This window comes from Crocodylus siamensis, chromosome 1 (assembly GCF_052110815.1).
Source record: "Crocodylus siamensis isolate JL-2025a chromosome 1, ASM5211081v1, whole genome shotgun sequence".
Classification (NCBI taxonomy): domain Eukaryota; kingdom Metazoa; phylum Chordata; order Crocodylia; family Crocodylidae; genus Crocodylus; species Crocodylus siamensis.
This window is the reverse complement of record NC_143395.1, coordinates 89,273,369-89,296,588: the sequence shown is the minus strand read 5'-3', so window position 1 is coordinate 89,296,588 and position 23,220 is coordinate 89,273,369. Positions and strand designations below refer to the sequence as shown.

The 23,220-nt window shown below is 42.4% G+C and overlaps 1 protein-coding gene across 1 annotated transcript in view; it reads left to right on the top strand.

The window, feature by feature from the left end:
• Window positions 1-23,220, top strand: part of AK9 (adenylate kinase 9) — a 181,604-nt gene that overhangs the window by 65,962 nt on the left and 92,422 nt on the right. The window contains exons 9-15 of the mRNA XM_090037720.1: window positions 1,695-1,769; window positions 3,846-3,944; window positions 5,563-5,702; window positions 5,784-5,964; window positions 10,077-10,221; window positions 14,048-14,176; window positions 21,478-21,641. Coding sequence (XP_089893846.1) covers window positions 1,695-1,769; window positions 3,846-3,944; window positions 5,563-5,702; window positions 5,784-5,964; window positions 10,077-10,221; window positions 14,048-14,176; window positions 21,478-21,641 — 933 coding nt within the window. The remainder of the gene's footprint in view (window positions 1-1,694; window positions 1,770-3,845; window positions 3,945-5,562; window positions 5,703-5,783; window positions 5,965-10,076; window positions 10,222-14,047; window positions 14,177-21,477; window positions 21,642-23,220) is intronic.

Below are 23,220 nucleotides of genomic sequence, written 5' to 3'. Positions count from 1 at the left end.
AAAAATCTAGAAAAAAGTAACCTTACATATATGACATGAGTTTGAACTCCTATCAGCCTACAGTATAACCTACACTAAGTAACAGTTTAGGTGAGCAGTGGGTGTTGTGACAGGCTCATTGCAGCTTCTGCCCAGCTCAGACTGTAATGTCTGTCTCCCTAGATTGCTCTCCTGCCGTGCCTTGTTCTTAACATTAAAGATTGATTAAGGGACGCTGCCAACAGGCCTTAGAGTGATCCATAATACCAATAATTTCCCATTGGGTCTCTCCTGAGACTCCACTATCCTCAATCTAGCCCTCAGGCCTGATAGGTTCCTCTCAGCCTGCTAGGCCCCTGTAGGGCACCTGTAGCCTTAAGAACAAATTGCATGGCTCCTTTTCCTCTCCTACACCAAGCCCCAATCCTCACAGATGTTATCTGTCTTTGATGTTAAATTATTTATACACTCGGCCCCTCTTCTGGAATCTTGGACCCCTGGTCCCACATGCAGCCCCTCCTCTGGGCTCTCAGACCCTCTAGTCGTGCTTAGCCTACTCTGGGCTTGTGAACCCTCTGACCCAGCTCAGCCCTTCCTTGGGCACATGGACCCTCTGGCCCAGGTCTCAGACTTTTCTTAGTCTCCTGGACCCCTACTCAGTCTGGGTCCCAGTTTTAGTCTGAGGGCTCCTGGATTACTGGTTTTCTAAACTGGCCTTGAGCCTGTCACTGTAGAGCTCAAGGTTAAACTACCAGTGCAGCTTAAATAAACAAGAAGCATCACCACCCTCTGGCAGACATCTCAAATCCTCTAGGGACATAACATGAACAAAGGCTACTTGCCTGTAAATCCATTTCTCTGCCCAGGGAACTTGCCTCTGTTCCCAGGCCTGTAGAGTTGTTTAGCTAAGTCCAGGTGCCTTCAGGAGACCTGCTGCCATAAGCTCCTTACTTTGTCCCCCAGCTGCAGGAGAGGTGGGCAGACTCCACAGGAAAAAAGCATTGGGCCCCTCACTGCTTCTGCCTTCAGTAGGCACCTGTCTTTTTTTTTTTTTTTTTTTTTTTTGGCCTGCAGCAGGGGGCAAGCTGCCAGTGGGCCAAACAGCCCCTGAGCTGTGGGGGGCCCCAGTACTTTCCACTGTGGTGGTGGTGCCCTCTGGGGAAGAGATGGATCAGTCTGGGTGCTGCCTCCAAGTTGGGGAAGTACTCAGCCCGCTAGCAGCCTGCCTGGGTGGCCCTGGTGAGCACCACTGCCACAAAGGACTGGGGCCTCCCACAGCTCAAGGGGCCTCTTGGCCTGCTGGCAACTTGCCCACAGGCTATGAGCAGGCTCCACCAAAAAACAAAGCAAGAATCAGGCCCCTTGCCATAACGTGACAAAAAAATAAAACACCTAAATTGAAATGGTGGGTTATAATTAAAAACCCACCATTTCATTTTAGGGGGCATAGAAAACTAAGCCACTGTCACATGTACAAGCACCCATGTAGCTCACGCCTGAGCCCTCTTCTGGTCAGGTGAGTCCCTCATTAGCTCCTCTCTGCCACCTTCAAGCAGCCTCTCAGGCTGCTTGCTCTCTTAAAGGAGCAGGCATATTTTACTGCCCTGCTACAGGTGTCTTGCCTTTAACATACATGAAAATAAAATCTGATCCAGTGTCATTATTTGGTCAATTATATTCAATTAAGTAGTATGTCTTTTTTCAAAAACATGCAGGACTTGATGGCTGAGCAGGATTCTCAGTATCTTATTGAACTGGATGGAAATAAGCACCCAGATGAGCTCATTGCAGTAAGTAAGCTGTATGTATATTTAGACAAATTCTATTAGAAAAGAACCATTGCTGAAGCTGGCACATTCATTAAAATTATATTGGCAAAGACCTATAATTCATAATGCTGTTGCTAGAAAATACTTGCTTATTTAGATGCTTCTTTTCTTTGTTACCTAAAAAAAGAAATCCAATTATACTTACTATACATTCTACAGCTTAAACAGAAACATGTCCCTAGTTGACTATAATTCACATCATGTTGCATGGAGTTATCATATACAGTATCTGATAACTTGCCAAGCATCTTTATTAACATGAATAAAACTATAAAGGAATTTATTAATATTTAGTTATTCTAACATAATATATTTTATAGTATTGTTTTACTGCAGTTTCACATAAAAAACTATTTTATACTTTTGTGATATTAACTTGGCATTGCAATACAAGAGGCTTGGATTAAATGTCTGGACCATACTTTCCTTTTTTTGTAGAAGTTCTACTGAGCAACATAAATAAAAAATGTCTAGTCTTTTTAGCTCATGTCACTCAATAGCAAAGTCTTTTCCTTAAGAAAGACTAATGTTGATAAACAAGGGGAGAAGTTCTATTTCTTGCTTTGCCAAGCACAGTGGCTGTAGCATTGTTGCACCTCAAGAATGAGTAATTAAATGAAAAAGATTGAATTGTGTCTTCAGCTACATAGAACAGGTGTCACCACTGTCAGTGCACTCCACTGGATACAAATTAAGGTCTAAATCTTGTAAGTACATTTAATTATGATGAGTAGTATTTATGGTAATAAAGTTAGGTATTTGCAGGTTTATAGAATTAGGACCTTAATTTGTATAACTTATGGTCAGTAAAATAGAGACAATATTGAAAAGAAGATCTAGTTGTGTAATAATTGATATTTTTTTCTATGAGCAGAGATGTGGGGCAGAAAATTTTCTGAAAAAATTTCCACTGCTTTATTTTCCACGAGAAATTTTCCATTTCTCAAAATTCATTGTTTCATAAAATTCAATAGTAACAATGACTGGATGCCAATACAATATTAGGCAAGCTTGGCAGTTTCAAAGTTGTAATTAATGTTTTTCAGGTGATTATCCCTAGGAAGTGTGTGAGAGAGTACATAGATGTTTTATTGATTTGCAGACAGGAGGGTAAATACACTCACATAATAATCCAAACCAAAGTCAAGTTATGAATGCACCTAATTGGCTGTGCAGGTCAAATCAAAACCAAAGCATAGCGTAATCATGCACGGTTCCTTGGGTGTGCTAAATTAGTGTGTCAGTAGGTTTCAGTGCCTTTGTTTTTTCTTTAAATTTAAACAAACGATGTAAAGGAAGTACATGCTATTGTGTATTGTCTTTACATTTTTACAAGTGTTCCAATAAAAATAATTTATTTTTGCATAAACCTTTGAATATATATGAATATAACGTTTAAACCACATTAAGTATGCTGTATTTAAATTTTTTTCCTAATCAAATCTTTCAGTTTAAATACTTTTGGCTATTGGGACATAAAATTAACATGGGGGTACTTTTTTAGTTTTGTTTTCCAAATATAAGTTAAGTGGAAAAATGCTAAATCACGTCACGCTGTATTTAGGGCATTGGAAAATTTTTCAATTCAAAATTTTCTGGAAAATCCACATCTGTCTATGAGTAAGGCAAAACTTATTACAAGCCAAGCTCCATCATAGCAAATTTTGCTTTTCTGTTTCTCAGGCTCTTTAGACAGGTTTTGCTCTCTTAGGGAGATTTTTTCCCCTTCTTTTCTTACCCTGCATACACCTCTTCCCACATGGGGAAAGATCCTTTGTAGGACTTTTTGTTCCTTTTGGAATCTAAGCCTCAGTACATATGGATGAGGTAAGAGGCCAGAGCCAGGGGTTTCTGCACTGTCTATACCTGCTGTGAATTTTGCAAGAGCTCTGATGAACATGTTGGATGGCCCAAAGCTATACAATGAGAAATATTACATATATTGGTACTACATAAATAAGAAGTTAGTTGTAAAGCTTTCATACCATAAAAACAATTTTGAATGGTGATTTACCCAAGACATTCTTTTTTCTTTAGTCGGTATTAGCCCGGCTTCAATCCATGGGCCTTCCAAATGGAGCACTGATAACCAGACTTCAAAGCCCAGAGGAAGAATTGCCAGAGACAATGGAAAATGTAACTGTGTTATATGCTTTTTTAGAAATTTGGTTGCCTACAGTAATTACAATAATTGGTTGTTTATTTTTTTTTTTACATTACGCTCTTTTGCTATAACACTTTTGTTTTACATTATACACTTATTGATAAAGAACAGTGCTTAAATTTAAAAAATGGAGGCATTTATTGTTCAGTTACAGTGGCAGAAATGTGAGTTTAAGAAAATGTATTTCAGGTGTACAGAGCCAGAACTTTAATAAACATTCCAAAAAAAAGCATGGAAAAACATGACTTTAATATCAGGATAGTTTTGTACCTAGATCTCAAAAAGAAAGTTTTGAACAAGACTCAGTCTGAAGAGATATAAAGAAAATTTCTCAGGAAAAGAAAAGTACTTAAAGATAGTTTTTTCAGAGGTTAAAGAACAAAGCAGCAAGCTGGCTTCATACTGTCTCTACTCTTTTACCTGAGGCTTTCAACATACTACATAAAAAAGAATTGCTACAGTTTTAGATGCTGAAAACAAATACATTTTACTTTCTTTTTTTAAGTTATAATATGGTGGATCACCAGTGATCTCTTTCTTTTACCTGTGTCATTGGATGTGGTTTCAAGAGAGAACTCTCCTTAAATAACTAAGCTATGTTATCTGGCCCCATTTTTGTAAAACTAAGAACATAAATCTTACATACAGATAGACTGTAGGATCAATATAACATCCTCCTTCAGCTTCTTTTATACATAGAGGAATGCATGGTTGTCTTGCTTGCTATGTCATCAAATCTTCAAAGCTTTGAATTCGGGTAAAGCAAGTGGCACCTTCCTGATTAGGGTTATACTTTCAGGGAAAAGCACTTTTTCACAGAATCGAGCTTTAGCAGATCCTTACAAGTGGTCAATGAACAAGAGTCCTGCATACAGAAAAATTCCCAAAAAAAGGATTTGGCAATCACTGTTTCTTTTCTTTGAAGGAAGCCCTTTTTGTTTTCCATCCTGTGAGGTCTGTTTTAATACCTCCTACAAGCAGTTCTGTCAATCAGATATATAACATATCAGAACTGGCATTTCTATAAGCATAGAATAGAAGTTTCTGTTTCCTCGTTCCATTGCTCAGAATTTGGTCTCCTTTACAGTACAATGGGAATTTCCATAGCTCAGAATTACTTGTGTTGCCCAATGTATTTAACACTATATCCCTTTCTCCCCATTGATCAATGATTTTACTTCCTCTCTTTAAATCTATGATTTTTAACCTTCCTGTTGTTAATGAGAGAGTTTTTCAGTAGTTGGCAGCATTTAGTACTCCTTTAAATGGGTACATATTAAGTATTACTAAAAATGATTTACATTTAATTAATATGTTGTAGCTGTGGTGTTTTCATAATGTAAACTGAGGGAATTTTTTAAGGGTTATTTTTAAGCAGATTAAAAATAAAATATTTCAAGTAGTTATTCCTTAAAGTTGAGTAGTGAAAAAAATTCAATTTTTCACATATTTTGGTTATAAAAGTAATTACTACTCAAGTATTTGTCCCCTGTCTTGCAAAATATTTTAAAATGAGAAATGATATACAATTCTGCATATATAATTTTTAGCAAAAATTAAACATTCTTTTACTGTTCTCTTAATATACAGGATGAACTTTTCCGGACTCTTTCATCCTACAAACTAATAGCACCTCAATACCGCTGGTGCAGAAGCCAATGGGGAAGAGTATGTCCTGTAGCTTTAAAAGAGGGTAACATTGAGATGGGGCTTCCTGACTTGGCTGTCAGGTAAGCAAAAACTAGTATTGTGTACTGGTATTTCTACTTTGTAATGCACAGTGTCTATACCTTTTATTTTTCCCCCCACAGCTTTCTAGGTAAAATGTATGTACTGTCGTCTCAAGAAGCCTTGAGAGCATTTATGTTGAATCCACGGCCCTATCTACTACCACCTATGCCACTTCCTCCTTGTAAAATACTAGTACTTGGACCTCCATTGTCAGGGAAAACAACTCTTTGTAACTTGATTGCAAACAGATATAAAGGTCAGGTAGGTATATATAAATATTTTAAGTTAGTTGAAAGATTAGACTTCAAGATTTTAGGCTGTTGTTTTTTAAAGTGATTTGAATGATAGATGTGTAATATATCAGTCATATGTCCTTCATTTATAAAAATCACTGCTTATTCTTCAGATTATCTTTCCGTGAAATATACATCAGTTTAGCAAAAAAACTACCCATGTATCTGACATGAAGCAGCAATGTATACTTCCATTTATATCTTTAACACTATCAGTAGCAATTGCTTTTACTACCCTTTATTATGTTAGTCATATAAACATTGCAATTATACAGGTGTAAAGAATATAATGCATTCTTTGTAGGATGTTGTAGAAAAAACAAAACAAAATGTAATATTGTACTTTAAATATACAGGCTAGAACCTGAGAAAAGCTGAGTATCTGCCAATCTCATTAATTTTAATCATTTGAGGGTATTTATTTGGTATCTGGTTCATCACAAGAGTTGTATCACATTACTCTCTTCATACAGATATTTTTTTAGGCAGACACTGTGGCTAACATTTAGTTAGTTTATGATTTTAGAGGGTTTTATAAGCATATACATTTCAAATCTCTGGATTTGTGCAAAAAATGCAATAATTTGGTAAAATCCAATTACAGGAAAGAGTTCTGCTTTGGCATTTTGGCAACTACAGTCATAATAGTTCATAATAGTTCCAGGTGTACCAAAATCACCAGGAGGGCTGAGTGGTTAACGCATTAGACTTCCAATTCAATGGGTGTATGTCTATGTGGGTTCAAACCCCACTCCTGGTAGTTGCCATTTAATTTTTCTGAGCAGGGACCATCCCCCATCAGAATTCAGGACGGACACAGGAGTGAGTCCGCCAGGCCTAGGGTAAGGGAGGACCAAGTTAGGGAATTTCTGGGGGGGCTGGACGTGTTCAAATCAGCAAGTCCAGATGCTCTCCGCCCTAGGGTGCTGAGGGAATTGACAGGGGTCATCGCAGGGGCTCTGGCATGGCTTTACAAGTACTCATAGTGTTCTGGACAGGTGCCAGAAGACTGGAAGAAGGCCAATGTGGTCCCCATTTTCAAAAAAGGGAGGAGGGAGGACCCAGGTAACTATAGGCCCATTAGTCTTACTTCAGTCCTGGGGAAGCTCTTTGAAAAAATTATCCAGGAGCACATCTGTGAGGGACCAGCAGTGGGGGTGATGCTCAAGGGCAACCGGCATGGGTTCATTAAGGGCAGGTCCTGTCAGACCAACCTGATTGCCTTGTACGATCAGGTCACAAAACCATTGGACACAGGTGTCATGGTGGATATAGTCTTTCTCCCACCCCATTTTCATTAAAAAGCTAGGTGACTCTGGCATTGATGCCTACACAGTCAGATGAGCTGCAAATTGGCTAGGGGGCTGCACCCAGACAGTGGTGGTGGATGGGTCATAGTCGACCTGGAAGGATGTGGGCAATGGAGTCCCCCAGGGCTTGGTCCTTGGGCCCGTACTGCTCAACTTCTTTATCAGCAACTTGGACAAGGGGATGAAAAGTACCCTGTTCAAATTTTCTGACAACACCAAGATCTGGGGCAAGGTGGGCATGCTATAAGGGAGGGATGGGATACAACTGGACCTGGACAGGTTACAGGGGAGGGCAAATGTAAATAGCATAGGATTCAATACTGACCAGTGCAGAGTACTGCACTTGGGCAGGAAGAACCAGCAGCATACCTATAGGCTGGGGAACTCCCTTCTTGAAAGCACAGTGGCAGAAAGAGCTCTTGGAGTCATTATTAATTCTAAAATGAACATGGGCCACCAAAGTGAGGACGCGGTCAGCAAGGCTAACCATACCGTTTCATGTATCCACAGATGCATCATGAGCAGGTCCAAGGAGGTGATCCTCCCCCTCTGTGTGACACCAGTCAGGCCACAGCTAGAGGACTGTGTCCAGTTCTGGGCACTGCACTTCAGGAGGGATGAGTCCAGCATCAAGAGGGTCCAGAGGAGGGCCACTCACATGAGCAGGGGGCAGCAGAGCAGGCCCTACAAGGAGAGGCTAAGGGACCTGGACCTGTTCAGCCTTCACAAGAGAAGGCTGAGAGGGGATCTAGTGGCCATCTATAAACTTACCAGGGGGAACAGAGGGGAGTGGGTGAGACCCTGTTCCCCCAAGCACCTCCTGGAGTAACAAGGAATAATGACCACAAGTTGACTGAGAGTAGGTTCAGGCTAGACATCAGGAGGCACTACTTCACAGTCAGGGTGGCCAGGATCTGGAACAAGCTTCCAAGGGAAGTGGTGCTGGCTCCTACCTTAGGGGTCTTTAAAAGGAGGCTTGATAAGTCCCTAGCTGGGGTCATATGAGCTTAACTTAGTAGGAGTTATATGAACCCAGTATTCATTCCTGCCCAGGGCAGGGGGTCAGACTTGATGTTCTGCTCAGGTCCCCTCCAACCCTACATCTGTGAATCTATGAATCAGTAATTCAGTCCATATCATATTGGCACTGATAAAAGGAAAATGAACATTATTGGCAATTGGCTTTTTTGGCTGATGTGGCCAATAATGTTGCCAATAAATGCTGTATGCATTCACACAACCACAGCATGCATGTGGCCAGGAACGCAGCCCAGCAGCTTGGAGAACAGCATTCAGCCAGTAAGTCTGTGGGAGGAAAGGGGTGTGGGAGAGGGAAGGAGCATGTGGGAAACAGATCGAGGCCCCTGTGGTGAGAGAGGGAGTGGGTGGGGCTGGAGCTGGGGCAATGGCAGGTGCCCAGCTGGTATGGGGCAGGGTGTGGGATGGAGCTGTGGCTCATCCAGGGGGGTGCAGAGGTGAGGGGAGGAGGAGGGGTTCCAACTGCTGTGTGCACCCTTAGGGGAGGCATAGTGCACATGTGCTCTCTGAATCTGTGCATAGGGTAAGGGCAGGCTGCCACTGTGTACTCAGGGTCAGAAGCTGTGCTGCCCTCTTCCTGATGGGGCACTGGGCTAGGGCCAGGGCTGGTTGCGATGCTGGGAGGGGCATGGCAATGGGAGGGGGGGCTATGCCAAAGTTTGGGGTGGCTGTAGTCCCCCTGTAGCCCCCCCAATGCTGCTGCTGCCTGCCCCACCCCACCCTGCCCAAGCGCATACCCAGCCATTGGCAATGTGTAGGGGGTACACGCAGGTGCACATGCACCCCCTGAGCGTGGCGGTGCACCCCTTACAAAAAGGTGCCACTGACACTGTTGCAGCACCTGCAGGCAGTTGCCACTCACCATATCCCCTCCCTACCGCCAACACCACTAGCAGCATCTGCAGGTGGTCGCCAATCCTGGGTCAGTGCTCACCCCTCCCGCCCTGCTGCTACTGGCAGTGCTGGCAGCATCTGCAGGAGCTCACTGCTTACTGCCACCACACTCCTGCTGCCGTGCTCCCACCCCCACCATGTCCCCCCAGCCACCGGGGGCATGTGTCATTCATGGCCCCAGCCCATCTCCCTCCACTAAGAAGATGCCAGCACAGCCTCCAGCCCCAAGCATGCAGCAGCAGCCTGCCATTGCCTCATGCACAGATCCCAGGGGCACATGCCCCCCATACCTCCCCCAGGGATGTGCATCGTGGCAGAACCCCACACTCTGCACCCCCCAGACAAGCTGTGGCTATGTCCCATGTGCCACCCTGCCCCAGCTGGGCAGCGCCTGCCCCTGCCCCAGCCCCAGCCCCACTCCCTCCCTTATCATGGGGGCCTCAACCTGTCCCCCACACTCCCTCCCTCCCCACCTCTCCTTCCCCCACAACAGACTTACCAGCCAGATGCTGCTCTCCAAGCTGCCGGGCTGCATATCAGCAATCGGATCAGTATCAGCCAATATGGCTAGTAAAAAAACCATGAACAAATACAAAATGGGGGATAACTAGCTCTAGATAGTAGTAATGACAAGAAGTACCTATGAGTGTCATCCTTTGTATTCAAGAGAATCAGATTTTGTAATTTAAGATAATTTGGTGCATGAAAAAGCTCTGAGAGAAATGTTGCTTTTACAGAAGCGATTGGAGCCTTTCCAAATTCATGCCACCCTTAGAGTAGAATTTGTTTCTGTATGTTTGTTTGTGCATATCCCTATGAGCTCAAACGTTTTCTGTAGGTTCTCGATATAGCCAAACTTATCCAACCAAGTATGGAGAAAACAAGGGAAAAAATCATTGAACAAGCACGTTCTGAAGCAATAGTAGCAGCTATAACAGCAGTGAAAAATAAGCTGGAATACAAAAAAATGTTAAAAGAGCAAGGTAAATAATGCGTTTCCTGTCTTTCGGACTGTCTTACTAATGTTTAGATTAATTCAATAAAGCAGCTTCTTCTACTTGGAAATATTCTCAACTTTATCAGCAGAGTGCATTTAATTATGTTGTATAATTTATTTTTTTACCCTTCTACCACTGGTTGAGAACAAAAGGACAGCACTAACCAACTATAAGAAATCTCCTAAAACCATAACCCTGGAAAACCTGAGAATGGCTAAAAGAGAAATGCAAAAGGAGGCTAAGAGGTGTAACTAAGCTTTTTGGCTGACACTGTGATGATATTCAGAAAGCAGCTGCTGCAGGTGATAGCAGAGTTATCAAATGAGGAAGGAAGGAATCAAATGAGGAATTGGTCCAGTCAAAAAGAAAACAGCTCTGCTGAAAGACTTAAATGGAAATGTCATTATTGATAAACAAAAAACACTCGAGTGTTGGATTGAACACTGTGGAATTTTCTATACTCTAGTGAGACTGAAATCAAACACGAAGAGATTGAAGGATTACCAGAGTTCAAAGTTATGATGGATTTAGACAGTGAGCCTACATTAGAAGATTTACAGAAAGCCATGAAATTGATTCCTGGGAATAAGGCATCTTGCAACAACTGTTTGCCTGCTGGAATGTACAAATGTACCAATGATGAATTACTTCAAAACCTGCATGATGTTATACTGCTCTGATGGAAAGAGGAAGCAGTACCACAAAATTTCAAAGATACTTAGTTTGTACAAGGATGCAAAAACAAAGGGGATAGAAGCAACTGACAGTTATAAAGGTATCTCTCTGTTGACCATTACCATAAAAATTGTAACTTGCATCATGCTTCCTAGGTTGCAGTCTCTAGGGGCACTTTTATACGTGCTCTGTAAAATAGGCAGTGCTTTAATTAGGGGGATAGGCAGTGCTTTAATTAGAGTGTCTCTGAGAACTGTTCTAATTAAAACATCACAGTGTCTCATGTATCAGCATCCCTGTGCTTCAAAATGGCAGTAGGGGTGCTTGAACTAAAGCTTGTCGAATGAGCTTTAGTTCAAGCACCCTCACCACCATTTTGAAATGTGGGCAGATACATAAGATGCAAGAGGCTGCTAGAGCACAGTAATTGCCATGCTCCAGCAGACTTGATTGAGTTGGCTCTGACATGGTGTAATTACAATGCATTGGAGCAGCCTCCATGCTCATGTATAGGCACCTAGGTGAAAGAATCTATTCTGAAAGTCAATGTGGTTTTCACTTAGGATGCTCCAGCACCGATACGATATTTTCAGTCAAGCAAGTGCAAGAAAAATATAGAGAAAAATGAATACCACTGTACATAGTTTTAATTGATCTAAGGCCTTCAACACAATCAATAGACAGTGCTTTTTTACTCTTCTGAGGAAACTTGGTGTCTCCCCAAACTTGAATATCATTTCCTCATTACATCAAGGTACAAAGGTAGCTGTACTGTATGAAAACAAAGAATCAAATGCCTTTAACATTGACAATTGGGTGGAAAAGGGTGTGTCTTCATCCTGTCCTTTTTACATATACTTTTCATTCTTGCTTCTTTGTGCATTCAAGGACAGCAATGATGGCATTTATCTTTGAACCAAAGTAAACGGAGGCTTGTTCAACGTTGCAAGGTTTCGAGTGAAAACCAAGGTAAAAGAACTGGTACTGAGAGACTTCCTATTTGTTGGATGATGCGGCCTTGGTTGCCAACAGCGAATCTTCCCTGCAAAATTTCTTGGGCAAATTGTTTGAATCATGCAAGAGCTTTGGGATGGCAATTAGTCTCAAGAAGACTTTTATCATGTACCACGGGGTGGAAGAACTAATACCTGACATCACTCTGGAGGTTAAATCTCTTGGAGTAGACAGTTTTTGTTACTGGTGTTCTACAATCAGCTGGGATCTTGACCTTCAGAATGCACTGACTAACAGAATCAGAAAAGCTGCTAAGAATTTCAGGCTATTACAGAAATGTGCATAGAATAACAGCAAACTATCAGCTCAGGTGAAGATGCTAATCTATGAGATTTGTATGCTGTCATCCCTGCTTTATGGTTCAGAAATGTGGACTACATATACTAGGCACATCAAGAGACAGAACAGCTTCCGTGTGAGATGTCTGCATAAGATCCTGAAAATAAAGCAAAAAGACAGAATATCAAACACAAAGGTACTAGAGCAGGCAGAAATGACACACTGAAAAAACCATTATCAAGAAAAGGAGGTTGTGATGGATTGGTCATGTCAAGAGTATGGGAAGAGACCATATCCCCAAAAATATTTTGTATAGCAAGATTCATGATGGCTCTAGAAAGTGGGGTATCTGTACCTGAAAACTTGCAAAGCAGATTTTTTTCCAACTATTTGAGTTGATCTAATATAAAATATCAAATTTACCCACAGAATCTTGTCTGTCTATGTCCTTAGACCAACACAGCTACAACCTACACCCCTGAAACATGGATATAAATATGAATTCATAATATAGTTATATAATGATGAAATCAATTTCAAGCCTAGCATTCAGAATCTCAGATTTTAATCTCAGACTAACTCTTGCAGAAGACTGGATACTGTTTCTAGACTTAAGTACAACTGCTCACAATAAAAAATGGCCCATTTTCCAAATAATTATATTAAAAGTATTACATAGGTATAGGTCTATCTACTCTTCGCACTTCAAAAATTAACTGCTATACAGTGGTAAAATAATGATATATTTCCATAATTCTATTGTCCTTTCCAGGAAAACATAAAGAAACCAAAAAATTATTCATTCAAGCTTGGATCACCCTCATTAAAGGCTTTGAATCATCAGCTTATTAACTAGGACATCCTGTACTGCATTAATCGTATTTTCTTTTTAGAGATCTTGTTTATTGGAAGTAGCTAAAGACATGTGTGAAATGTTTTTCTATAAGCTTTCTGTATAAAATTCACACTAAGACAAGGATCTTTAAGTCATTGAGTCAAGGTCTGCCACGACAGGAAAGTTGGTGGACAAATCCATGAGTGTAAAATGGATCATGGTGACTCTGTTAGAAGAACCCATGCAGGACTTGATATGACACTTAATATGTATTTAATATTGGTTTTTAATTAATATCAGTGTCATCCTGCCTTATTTCCTCCTACCCATCACAATTGGGATGAAATGGTTCATGCCTGCCATTGCAGTCCCAGCCCCCACGCTCTTTGCAGCTTTATGCTAATCTTTTGGGTGTCATTTACCTGAAGATCATAAAAGGTAAAGCTCTGTGACAAGAATGCTGCAAAAATTATGCTTCCCAGAAAGGCTACAGAGAAAAACCTCTGTTTCTTCGTATCTGAATCAAAAGAAACTGAAGAAGATTAACCCTCTACACAAGTAGGTTGCAGAGATATTGATGGAGGTGTTTAGTGGTATTTTTATCTCCCTGGAGAAGTCTAACTATTACAATTGTCCAAGCTGCTGTCTTGGCACTCTACTGCAGACTGGCAGAACATCTAATTATGTGGATGAAGCCAGCAGTTGCATAACATTTAATGGACATTTTCTGTTACAAAAAGAAATATTTGTAATTCTGACTTTCTGAACATTTAAAATCTCTGTAATCTATCGAGATTATAATATGTGTGGATCAGTAATGTTCTATGTTTTTAACACAAATATTAGAGTTGCTTTCTTTGTGTTAAAGAAACACTGCTTCAGTACAGTTTTTTGCTTTGATTTTATTTTTCAAAAATAAAAATTATTGAAATTAGAGTGAGTGTTAATTTGAAGAAAATGTGTTTATCATCTGCCCAAAATGTATCTATATTTAATGTTATTTCACAGCTGCAATGGATGCCCAAGAAACTAGTAGTGACAAAGAAATGGAGGAGATGACAGAAGTCACTAAAACTGGGGAAGAAGGAAGCATGGAAAAAGAGGCTGGAACTACAAAATCTGACATCAACAAAGAAGGTAAAAAATAACCATAATCCCTTACACTGTGCTATCAAAGTTCTTTACAGTTTCAAAAATGAAGAGTTACCGTTTCCTTTCCCTTTTCCTCATCTGAATTGGCAGGAATATTTTAAGGCTTCATTATTATTACTGGAGGAAAGTTAAATTGAAAAAGTAAATTTTGGTAGTGTTGGAGTGATGTAGCTGTGCTAGTTCAGGAAATATACTAGAGGCAAGGAGTTTTGTGAGTGATATCTTTAACTGAACAAATTTCAAAATTGGGAGAGATATAGACAAGCTTTTAGATACAAAGTACCTTTCCCTAGGTCTGAGAAAGAAACAGAAACAGCTTGAGATCACAATGTAAAGATAAAAGATACTACCCACAAAAATCCTCATTTCTCGGATAAAAGTAAACTTCTGTAGTTTGTTCTAAAGATGGTGACTTTTTACTCCTGAAACTGTCCCTACGCTTCTCCTTATGTAAAAACTTCCCATTGACTTTGATAAGGGTTAGGCATCCATTTTGGTGAAAAGTTTGATGTTTTCATGTACATTTTTTCTAAGACTTCGTTTTCCAAAAATGACTCAGAAAAAATAGGGATTCCAATTCATAGACAGTTCTCCAAATGACTTCATTCTGTTGACTTTTTTCCAACCCTCACCCCTTCAGAACATCCACTTGTGAGTCAAACTCTACTTACTACTTTTATGTATATCATGCCAAGTGTTAAATTTATCAAGATTTGTATATTAATGGTTTAGGATTTTGAAAAAAGAAAGGGAAGGACTTCAGTATAGGAGAGTTTTGAGTTACAAAATAATGGAATTGGAGTCATGCAGACATGAGTTATATAAAAATATTTTAAAGGTTTACTTAGCTCACTGCAGCTCATTACAGGTAGTAGAATCACTCAGTTTATCACACACAGATACATGTCAGCAACTGCAAAAGAGGCAGATATGCATCTAAATAAAAGTACTGAAGGTGAAAATAAATATGTTTATTATACTGGATATGTATATAATACAGATTTGTAGATTGTAAGGCCAGAAGTGGCCTTGGAAGATCATCAGGTCCAGCCCCCTGCACCAAGCAGGAAAGATAACTGTGGGTCAGGTGACCCCTGCAAGGTGACTGTCTAGTCTCCTCTTGAAGATTTCCAGGGTAGGTGCTTGCACCACCTCTGGAGGAAGCTTATTTCACAGTCTGAACACCCTGACTGTGAAGAAGTTTTTCCTAATGTTGAGCCTGAATCAGTCTTCCAGGAGTTTGTGGCTAGGTTTCCCCTTGGGTGCCCTGGTGAACAATTGCTCACCAAACCCTTGATGTACTCCTCTAGTGTAGCAGTAAGCTGCTACCTGGTCCCCTCTCAGCCTTCTTTTCTTCACGCTGAAGAGTCCCAGATCCCTCATCCTTTCCTCATATGGCTTGTTTAATTAACAAGGTAATTAAGCTTTTATAAATGTTCAATATTATACGGTCCTTTCTCAATGGCTCATGGCTGTTCCAAATTTATCTGGGTCATTTTATATAACTGGATTTGAATGAGAATGAAACATGTCTAAATTTCATCCAGAATGGTTCAACAGCTTAAAGTTTGGAGACAAAAGAGAAAAATACACCTTTTGACTTTACTGAAAAATAATTTTGATTATTATTCAATAGTTCTAGCACCTTAAAAATAACTTGAAATGTCTGTATGCTACTTTTTGGTCTGGTCAAAATCAGTTTGGTTACAAATATTAAAAATCATAATTGGAAAAAGATATTTGAAAAACAATAAGAGTTTTTAAATGCCAATACTTTCTTTGAGTGTTTCATAGATTTCATAGACTTTAGGGCTGGAAGGGACCTCGAAAGATCACCGAGTCCAGCCCCATTCCCAAAGGGCAGGAAGACAGCTGGGGTCATAGGATCCCAGCAAGATAAGCATCCAATTTGCTCTTGAAGGTGTTCAATGTAGGTGCTTGAACCTCCTCCGATAGTAGGCTGTTCCAGACCTTGGGGGCTCAGACAGGAAAGAAATTCTTCCTTATGTCCAGCCTGAAACAGTCTTGCAGGAGTTTATGACTGTTCAACCTTGTCATCCCTTAGGATGCTCTGGTGAACAAACATTCCCCCAGATACTGGTGCTCACCATGGATAAATTTATAGGTGGCCATCAGATCACCCCTGAGCCTGCGCTATTTCAGGCTAAGGAGTCCCATGGCTCTCAGCCTGTCGTCGTAAGGTCTGTTTTCCTGACCGCTGATCATTCGCGTGGCTCTTCTCTGGACTCTTTCAAGCTTCTCCACATCCTTTTTAAATTGTGGGGCCCAAAACTGGACGTAGTACTCCAGCTGCAGCCTCACCAAGGCCAAGTACAAGGGGAGAATGACATCCCGGGATTTGCTTGAGAAGCATCTATGGATGCAAGCCAGCGTTTTGGTCGCTTAACTAGCCACAGCATTGCATTGTAGGCTCATGTGCATCTTGTGGTCAATGATGATCCCCAAGTCTCTTTCTTCCGTAGTGCTAGCCAGCGTAGCACTGCCAAGCCTATGAGGATGCTCCAGGTTTCTCTTCCCAAGGTGGAGAACCTTGCATTTTTCTGTGTTAAACACCATTAAGTTCTCATCCACCCATTTGCTGAGCCTGTCCAGGTCAGCCTGGATCACCTGCCTGTCTTCTGGCATGGATGCTTTGCCCCAAAGTTTGGTGTCATCAGCGACCTTGGCCAGTCCGCTTCTGACTCCAATGTCCACATCATTAATGAAGATGTTGAATAATATGGGTCTGTCGCAGGGCACTTATGTGCCCTGCTCCTATTGAGGTTTATGAACTTAAGGGGGGAGGTGTGTAGCAGAGCACTAGGGTGCTCGGTACTGGTAATTGTAATAAGGGCTCAGCTGCCACTCACCAGGGCAGCACAGGTAGAAGTTGCTAGGGTAACTGATTGGGTCAGCTGACCGCCAGGGGGCAGGGCCTGGCCTATATAAACACAGAAGGCTGAGGCCAGAGCCAGTTCCCCTTTGGCAGCCTGAGTAGCGGAAGCTCTGCTGCAGACCAGACCAGACCAGAGCAGAGCAGCCTGACCGCCTGAGCGTCTGCAGAATGGCATGGGGTGGAGAGAGCCCTGGCTGAGATGAGAAGTAGCCAGTGCAGCGCTGAACGTATGTTATAGCCAGGAGGCTTATTTTTGTGTTATAGCCAGTTGGCTTATGGCTTTGAGTTTCTGTTGGGTTGTTTGTGTAAGACCAGAGGACCGGGTGAGGCTGTAGGGGAAGGAGGAGGCCTCAGAGGAGCGCCCCAGCAGTGGCGTGGGGGTTTCTGGTGCCCTGGGAGGGCACAGCAGGTGGTGCGCTGTAGGGTGGTGCTGCAGTTGGGGGTGTTGTGACCCCAGCACCGCATGGGCGGTATTTGGAGAAGACCAGTGGGGCATGTGACCCAGAGAAAAGGGTCTTGGGGGCCAGGCACAGCTACGGCCACCTGAGCCCTGACCACGAGAAGTGCAAGGCAGGGCCCCAGTGCAGGTGGGGAGCGTGGGAGGTGCGAGGCAGGGCCCCAGTGCGGGCCGGAGGGCGTGAGAAGCGCGAGTAAGGCCCCGTGCGGACAGGGAGCACGAGAAGCGCGAGGCGTAGGCCCCAGTTGGGGCGAGCGCGCGATTAGGGTGCCCAGCGAGGGCAAGCGCACGATTAGGGAGCCCAGCGAGGGCACGTACACAGAGAGGCCCGGGAAGGGCAAGCATATGAGTGGGACACCCCGGAAGGGGCCACTTAGGAACAAGGTAGACACGAGAATGTCCAGAACAGCTGAGAGGCTTGGGGCGTGGTATTGGGGTGGAAGGAGCCAAGTGACACCCATAGGGTTGGGGTACCAGAGTCCATTCGCGTAGAGTAGGGACCAGAAGGACAAGAGCACCGGATCCAAGGGGTCAAATAAGGCAGCCTCCCATTGGTATTATAGAACATCAAAGTCATGGCGGGCGAGAAAGAGGGTGCTAGACAGGCAACTTGGCACAGTAGGGTCGCCAGGAGAGATCACGGCCGCTCCTCGGTCCCCATCCCGTAACAGGGTCCAAGGACAGAGCCTTGGGGGACCCCACTGGTCACAGGGCACCATGATGAGTGACTGCCATCAATCACAACCCTCTGGGTCCGACCACGAAGCCAATTTCCCAGCCAGCGGATCGTGGTGGAGCCAAGGCCACAACTGGCCAGTTTCGCCAAGAGGTGATCATGGGATACCAGATCGAAGGCTTTTTTGAAGTCAAGATATATGACATCAATCTCTTCTCCCTTGTCCAGGTGATAGGTCACCTGGTCATAGAAGGAAATGAGATTGGTTAAGCAAGACCTACCCACAACAAACCCGTGCTGGCTATCCCTCAGGATGTTGGCGTCAGCCAGTCCAGTAAGGATGGCTTAATAATATTTAAGCAGGTTTTTCCCATATTAAGAATTTCACAGAAATGCAGTTCTGCCAATTACTTGAGTCTTACAAACAACTAAGTACACTATGCAAGAGTTACCATTTGCAAAATTAGCTTTAAAATGTAACCTTAAATGGAATCTGCTAAAGTACTATCTGATCTGTAATTATCACCTTAATACCATTTTAAATAGCACGATGAATGTAACAGTCTGCTATTTGAGACTGTAAAAGTCTCTACAAAGGAGGAATAGAGTTAGCAAATTGTATTCTTCCAGCTTTTTGAAAAAAAATATTTGTACCTTTAATCATGTTTCTTTTCTTCTTATGATATTCCATACCCACAATAGATGCTAAAGATAGCACGGAGGAAACTTCCACATTCAGAACTGCAGGAAAAGAAATAACAGAAGAACTAAATGGTGCTAATGTCATAAATTATTATAATTAGGTCTGGGCATAAATACTTACAAAACAATTTTTAAAAGTTTAAGATATTGATAATTTCTAGGATTGTGAGAAAATATTTTGAGATTGACAGAAACAGTGAAAATCTTGATATAATTAGATTTTAAAAATGTAAGTCTTATATTTTTTGTCAAATGGAAACAAGCAGGGCAAACTACATATTTTGAAGTCATTCCACAGTATTTTTTGCAAACTTTTTATCAAATAATGGAGTAACAAACCAACGTTAAAACTTCTTTAATTATTTTAGCATATGATCTTTAATTACATTGTATTGGAAGTCAGTGATTTAAAGACCCAGCAGATGCCCATATGAATTACTAACTTAGACACCTTAATAATGTTGACACCATAGTTTGTAGTCTGATGCAGGCCCATCAGCCTGACCTCTATCCTGGGGAAGTCTTAGAAAAGATTCTCAAAGAGACCATTCTTAACAGACTGGCCTATGGCAGCATCCTGAAAGATAGCCAGCATGGGTTTGTTGCAGGTAGGTCTGCCTTGACCAATCTTATTTCCTTTTACAACCAGGTGACCTATCACCTGGACAAGGGAGAAGAGATTGATGTCATATATCTTGACTTTGAAAAAGCCTTCGATCTGGTATCCCATGATCAACTCTTAGCAAAACTGACTAACTGTGGCCTTGGCCTCACCACGATCCTCCAGCCGGGGAATTGGCTCTGTGGTAGGACCCAAAGTGTTGTGGTTGACGGAAGTCAATCATCGTGGTGCGCTGTGACCAGTGGGGTCCCTCAAAGCTCTGTCCTTGGGCCTATACTATTCAACATCTTCATTAATGATGTGGAGATCGGCGTCAGAAGTGGACTGGCCAAGTTCACGGACGACAGCAAACTCTGGGTAAAGTGTCCATACCTGAGGACAGGAGGGAGATACAGGCAGACCTTGACAGGCTCAGGAAATGGGTGGATGAGAACCTGATGGTGTTTAACACTGAAAAATGTAAGGTTCTCCACCTTGGAAAGAAAAACCTGCAGCATGCTTATAGGCTTGTCAGTGCTACTCTGGCTAGCACTATGGGTGAAAAGGACTTGGGGGTCATGATTGACCACAAGATGAATATGAGCCTTCAGTGTGATGCTGCATGTAGTAAAGCGAGCAAAAGGTTGTTTTGCATCTATAGATACTTCTCAAGCAAATCCAAGGACGTCATTCTCCCGTTGTACTCAGCTTTGGTGAGGTCGCAGCTGGAGTACTGTGTCCAGTTTTGGGCTCCACAATTCAAAAAGGATGTGGAGAAGCTTGAGAGAGTGCAGTGGAGAGCCACACACATGGTCAAGGGTCAGGAAAACAGATCTTATGATGAGAGGCTGAGAGCCACAGGACTCTTCAGTCTGGAAAAGTGCAGGCTCCGGTGAGCCGGTGGTCACCTGTAAGTTTATCAGGGGTGCTCATCAGGATCTGGGGGAATGTCTATTTACCAGAGCACCCCAAGGGAAGACAAAGTTGAACGGTCACAAACTCCTCCATTACTATTTCAATCTGGGCATAAGGAAGAACTTCTTTACTGTCTGAGCCCCCAAGGTTTGGAATAGACTGCAGCTGGAGGTGGTTCAAGCACCTACTTTGAACACCTTCAAGAGACATTTGGATGTTTAATTTGCTGGGATCCTATAATGCCTGCTGACTTCCTGCCCCTGGGCTGGGGGCTTGACTCAATGATCTTCTGAGGTCCCTTCCAGCCCTAGTGTCTATGATGTGTTACCTTGAAATATGTTTTTTGCCACTACTGAAAAATTAGTAGGTGTCAGAGATGGTCAATACTTTGATAACAGAAGCTCAAAAGAATTCTGAGAGTGCTATAGGAAGTTCTAGCAGTTTAAAAAGTATCTTCAAAAACAGTACTGTTGTATAAGGCTCATGTTGTAGCCATAGCATTTAAAAAGAGTGTCATTTGAAAGAGCATTGAACCAATGCTCCACATGGTGCTAGGGGTCATTGTACTGTGATTGTTATATAATCACTGAAGTTTTATTTGGCATATATTTCTCAGTTTATGTTAATAAATATTGTGCAGTGTTCCTGTGGTAGCTGTTCAATTCTACCTAAGGAAATGGCTCATTTTGGTGATCAGTGAAATAAAACCTATAAATCCTTTATGAACCTTCTCGATAGATGCTATCTATTATTATTAATATTTTATTCTAATTATTGGGTGGTGAAATTCTACAATGGACTATACAGGGATGTTACAGAATTAGAGATTTTTTAAAACTGAAGTTAGACAAATACCTGCTGGGAATATTTTAGGTATACTTTATCTTGTCTCAGTAAATGAAAAAACTTGGACAAAATGCTCTCTTTCAGTCCCTTCCAGTCTTACATTTCTCTGAATCAATAATTATATTACTGCATTATTAATCATATGAATTAATTAATTAATATCTTATTTTAATGATATCCCTGTTGTCTGCAGAGTCAATAGAAGAGGCATGCACAGAAACATCAGAGCTAGAGGTAACTGCAGCTCACCCAGAAGTCCAAGTTATGGTACAGGAAGCTCTAAATATTGCAGTGCAGTCTCCAATAACACTACCTACTGATGTATATGCTGCAGTATTACAGGAGACCATAACAGAGGTAAAGATACCAGCACTAAATAACAAAGCTCCTAGATATAATTTATAAGAGTTGCTTATAATATTTATTTCTTTAGAAAATTTACTTTTCAAATTGTGGATCCATTTGACCTGATATACTTCTACTTCACATTACATAGTTTCAATTTAATTCAGAACATATTGTAGATTATCACACTTCAAGCTATATTCATAGCCTTTTAAATAAATATATCAATTGAACCTCTCCCACTTTGCCCTTTATCAATCTATAGTATAAAACCTCTGTTATCAGTAGTCTTACTGATGACTATGGCTATAATAACTATAGAAATAGTCTGTAACATGCCCTGATCCCAAATGCAGTCAGGTGTACCTTTTGAGACACACTTCCATGTATGAGGGGAGGGTGTCACCCCAGGGCATGTGCACGCATGTGTATGATGCACATCCCACCATACCCACCCATACCTGCTCCCCCACAACCACACCCTCCCCCATAATCACCCCCCCAAAAAAACACCACAGCCACCTATAGCCATCTCCCCCAATCCCACCCCCTCACACACCCACACCTCCACAAGCCACCACACGCACATCCAGCCCCCCCAGCCACATCCCACATACAATATATATATGTAAGACTTTATTTTGAGCTATTTCGTGATTGCAAACACATGTCAATAAGGACAAAAATAATTTTTGAAATAAAATATGTTATAATAGATGTTTGATTATTAGTGTATGATTTGTATTTTTGGTTCCAAGATGGCGAACCCCTCTTCCCATACACACATGCATAGGGCAGGGCAGGGAAGACAGGCCTGCTGTGCCCTAAGACTGTGGCTGCTGTGGGTGGTGGCCCCAGCCAGCCCACACCTGCTCTGCACCATCCACCCTCGCTAAGTAGTGGTAGCAGTGGCCAAGGAGAAGCTGCTGCTGGCATGGGGGAAAAATTGCCATTCCCCCTCACCACTGCTGGGCAACTCTTGCCGAAGCTGCCCAGAGCCCATGCCTGGGCTGCCCTATGGCTTCTCTCTGCCGTTGTCACCATCACCTCTGGGCTATCCCGCAGAGGAGCCACAGGGCAGCCCAGGCATGGGCTTTGGGTGGCTGCAGCAAGAACGGCTCAGCAGCAGTGAGGGGCTGCTTTTCCATAGTGCTGAACAGCAACTTCTGTCTGACTGTTGCCACTGCTGTCACTGTTCAGTATGGGTGGGGAGTGCAGAGCAGGCACGGTGCGGGCCAGGATCAAGGGCTGTGCCTGTTGGTCCCCACCAGTACCATGGGGCTGGGGCCAGCAACAGCTGCAGCTGGAAGGAGACATGCCACCTGGGCTGCCTTGAAAGGCAATCCAGCTGCGAAGCTACCCGAGTCCTGCTGCATGCCAGGGGGTGGCAGGATGCACCACAGGCTGGATGGCACTTGGGCCAGGTGGGACTAAGGGACCCGCTGTGGGTCAGACAGAGACCCTCCATGGGCCATATTTTGCCCAACCCAGCCTTAGACCTTCTCCTAAGGCAGTGGTTTTCAACCTTTTTTCATATTCAGACCCCCAAAAGTTTTGAATGGGCCCCTTTGAATTGCAAGTGTGGGTATTC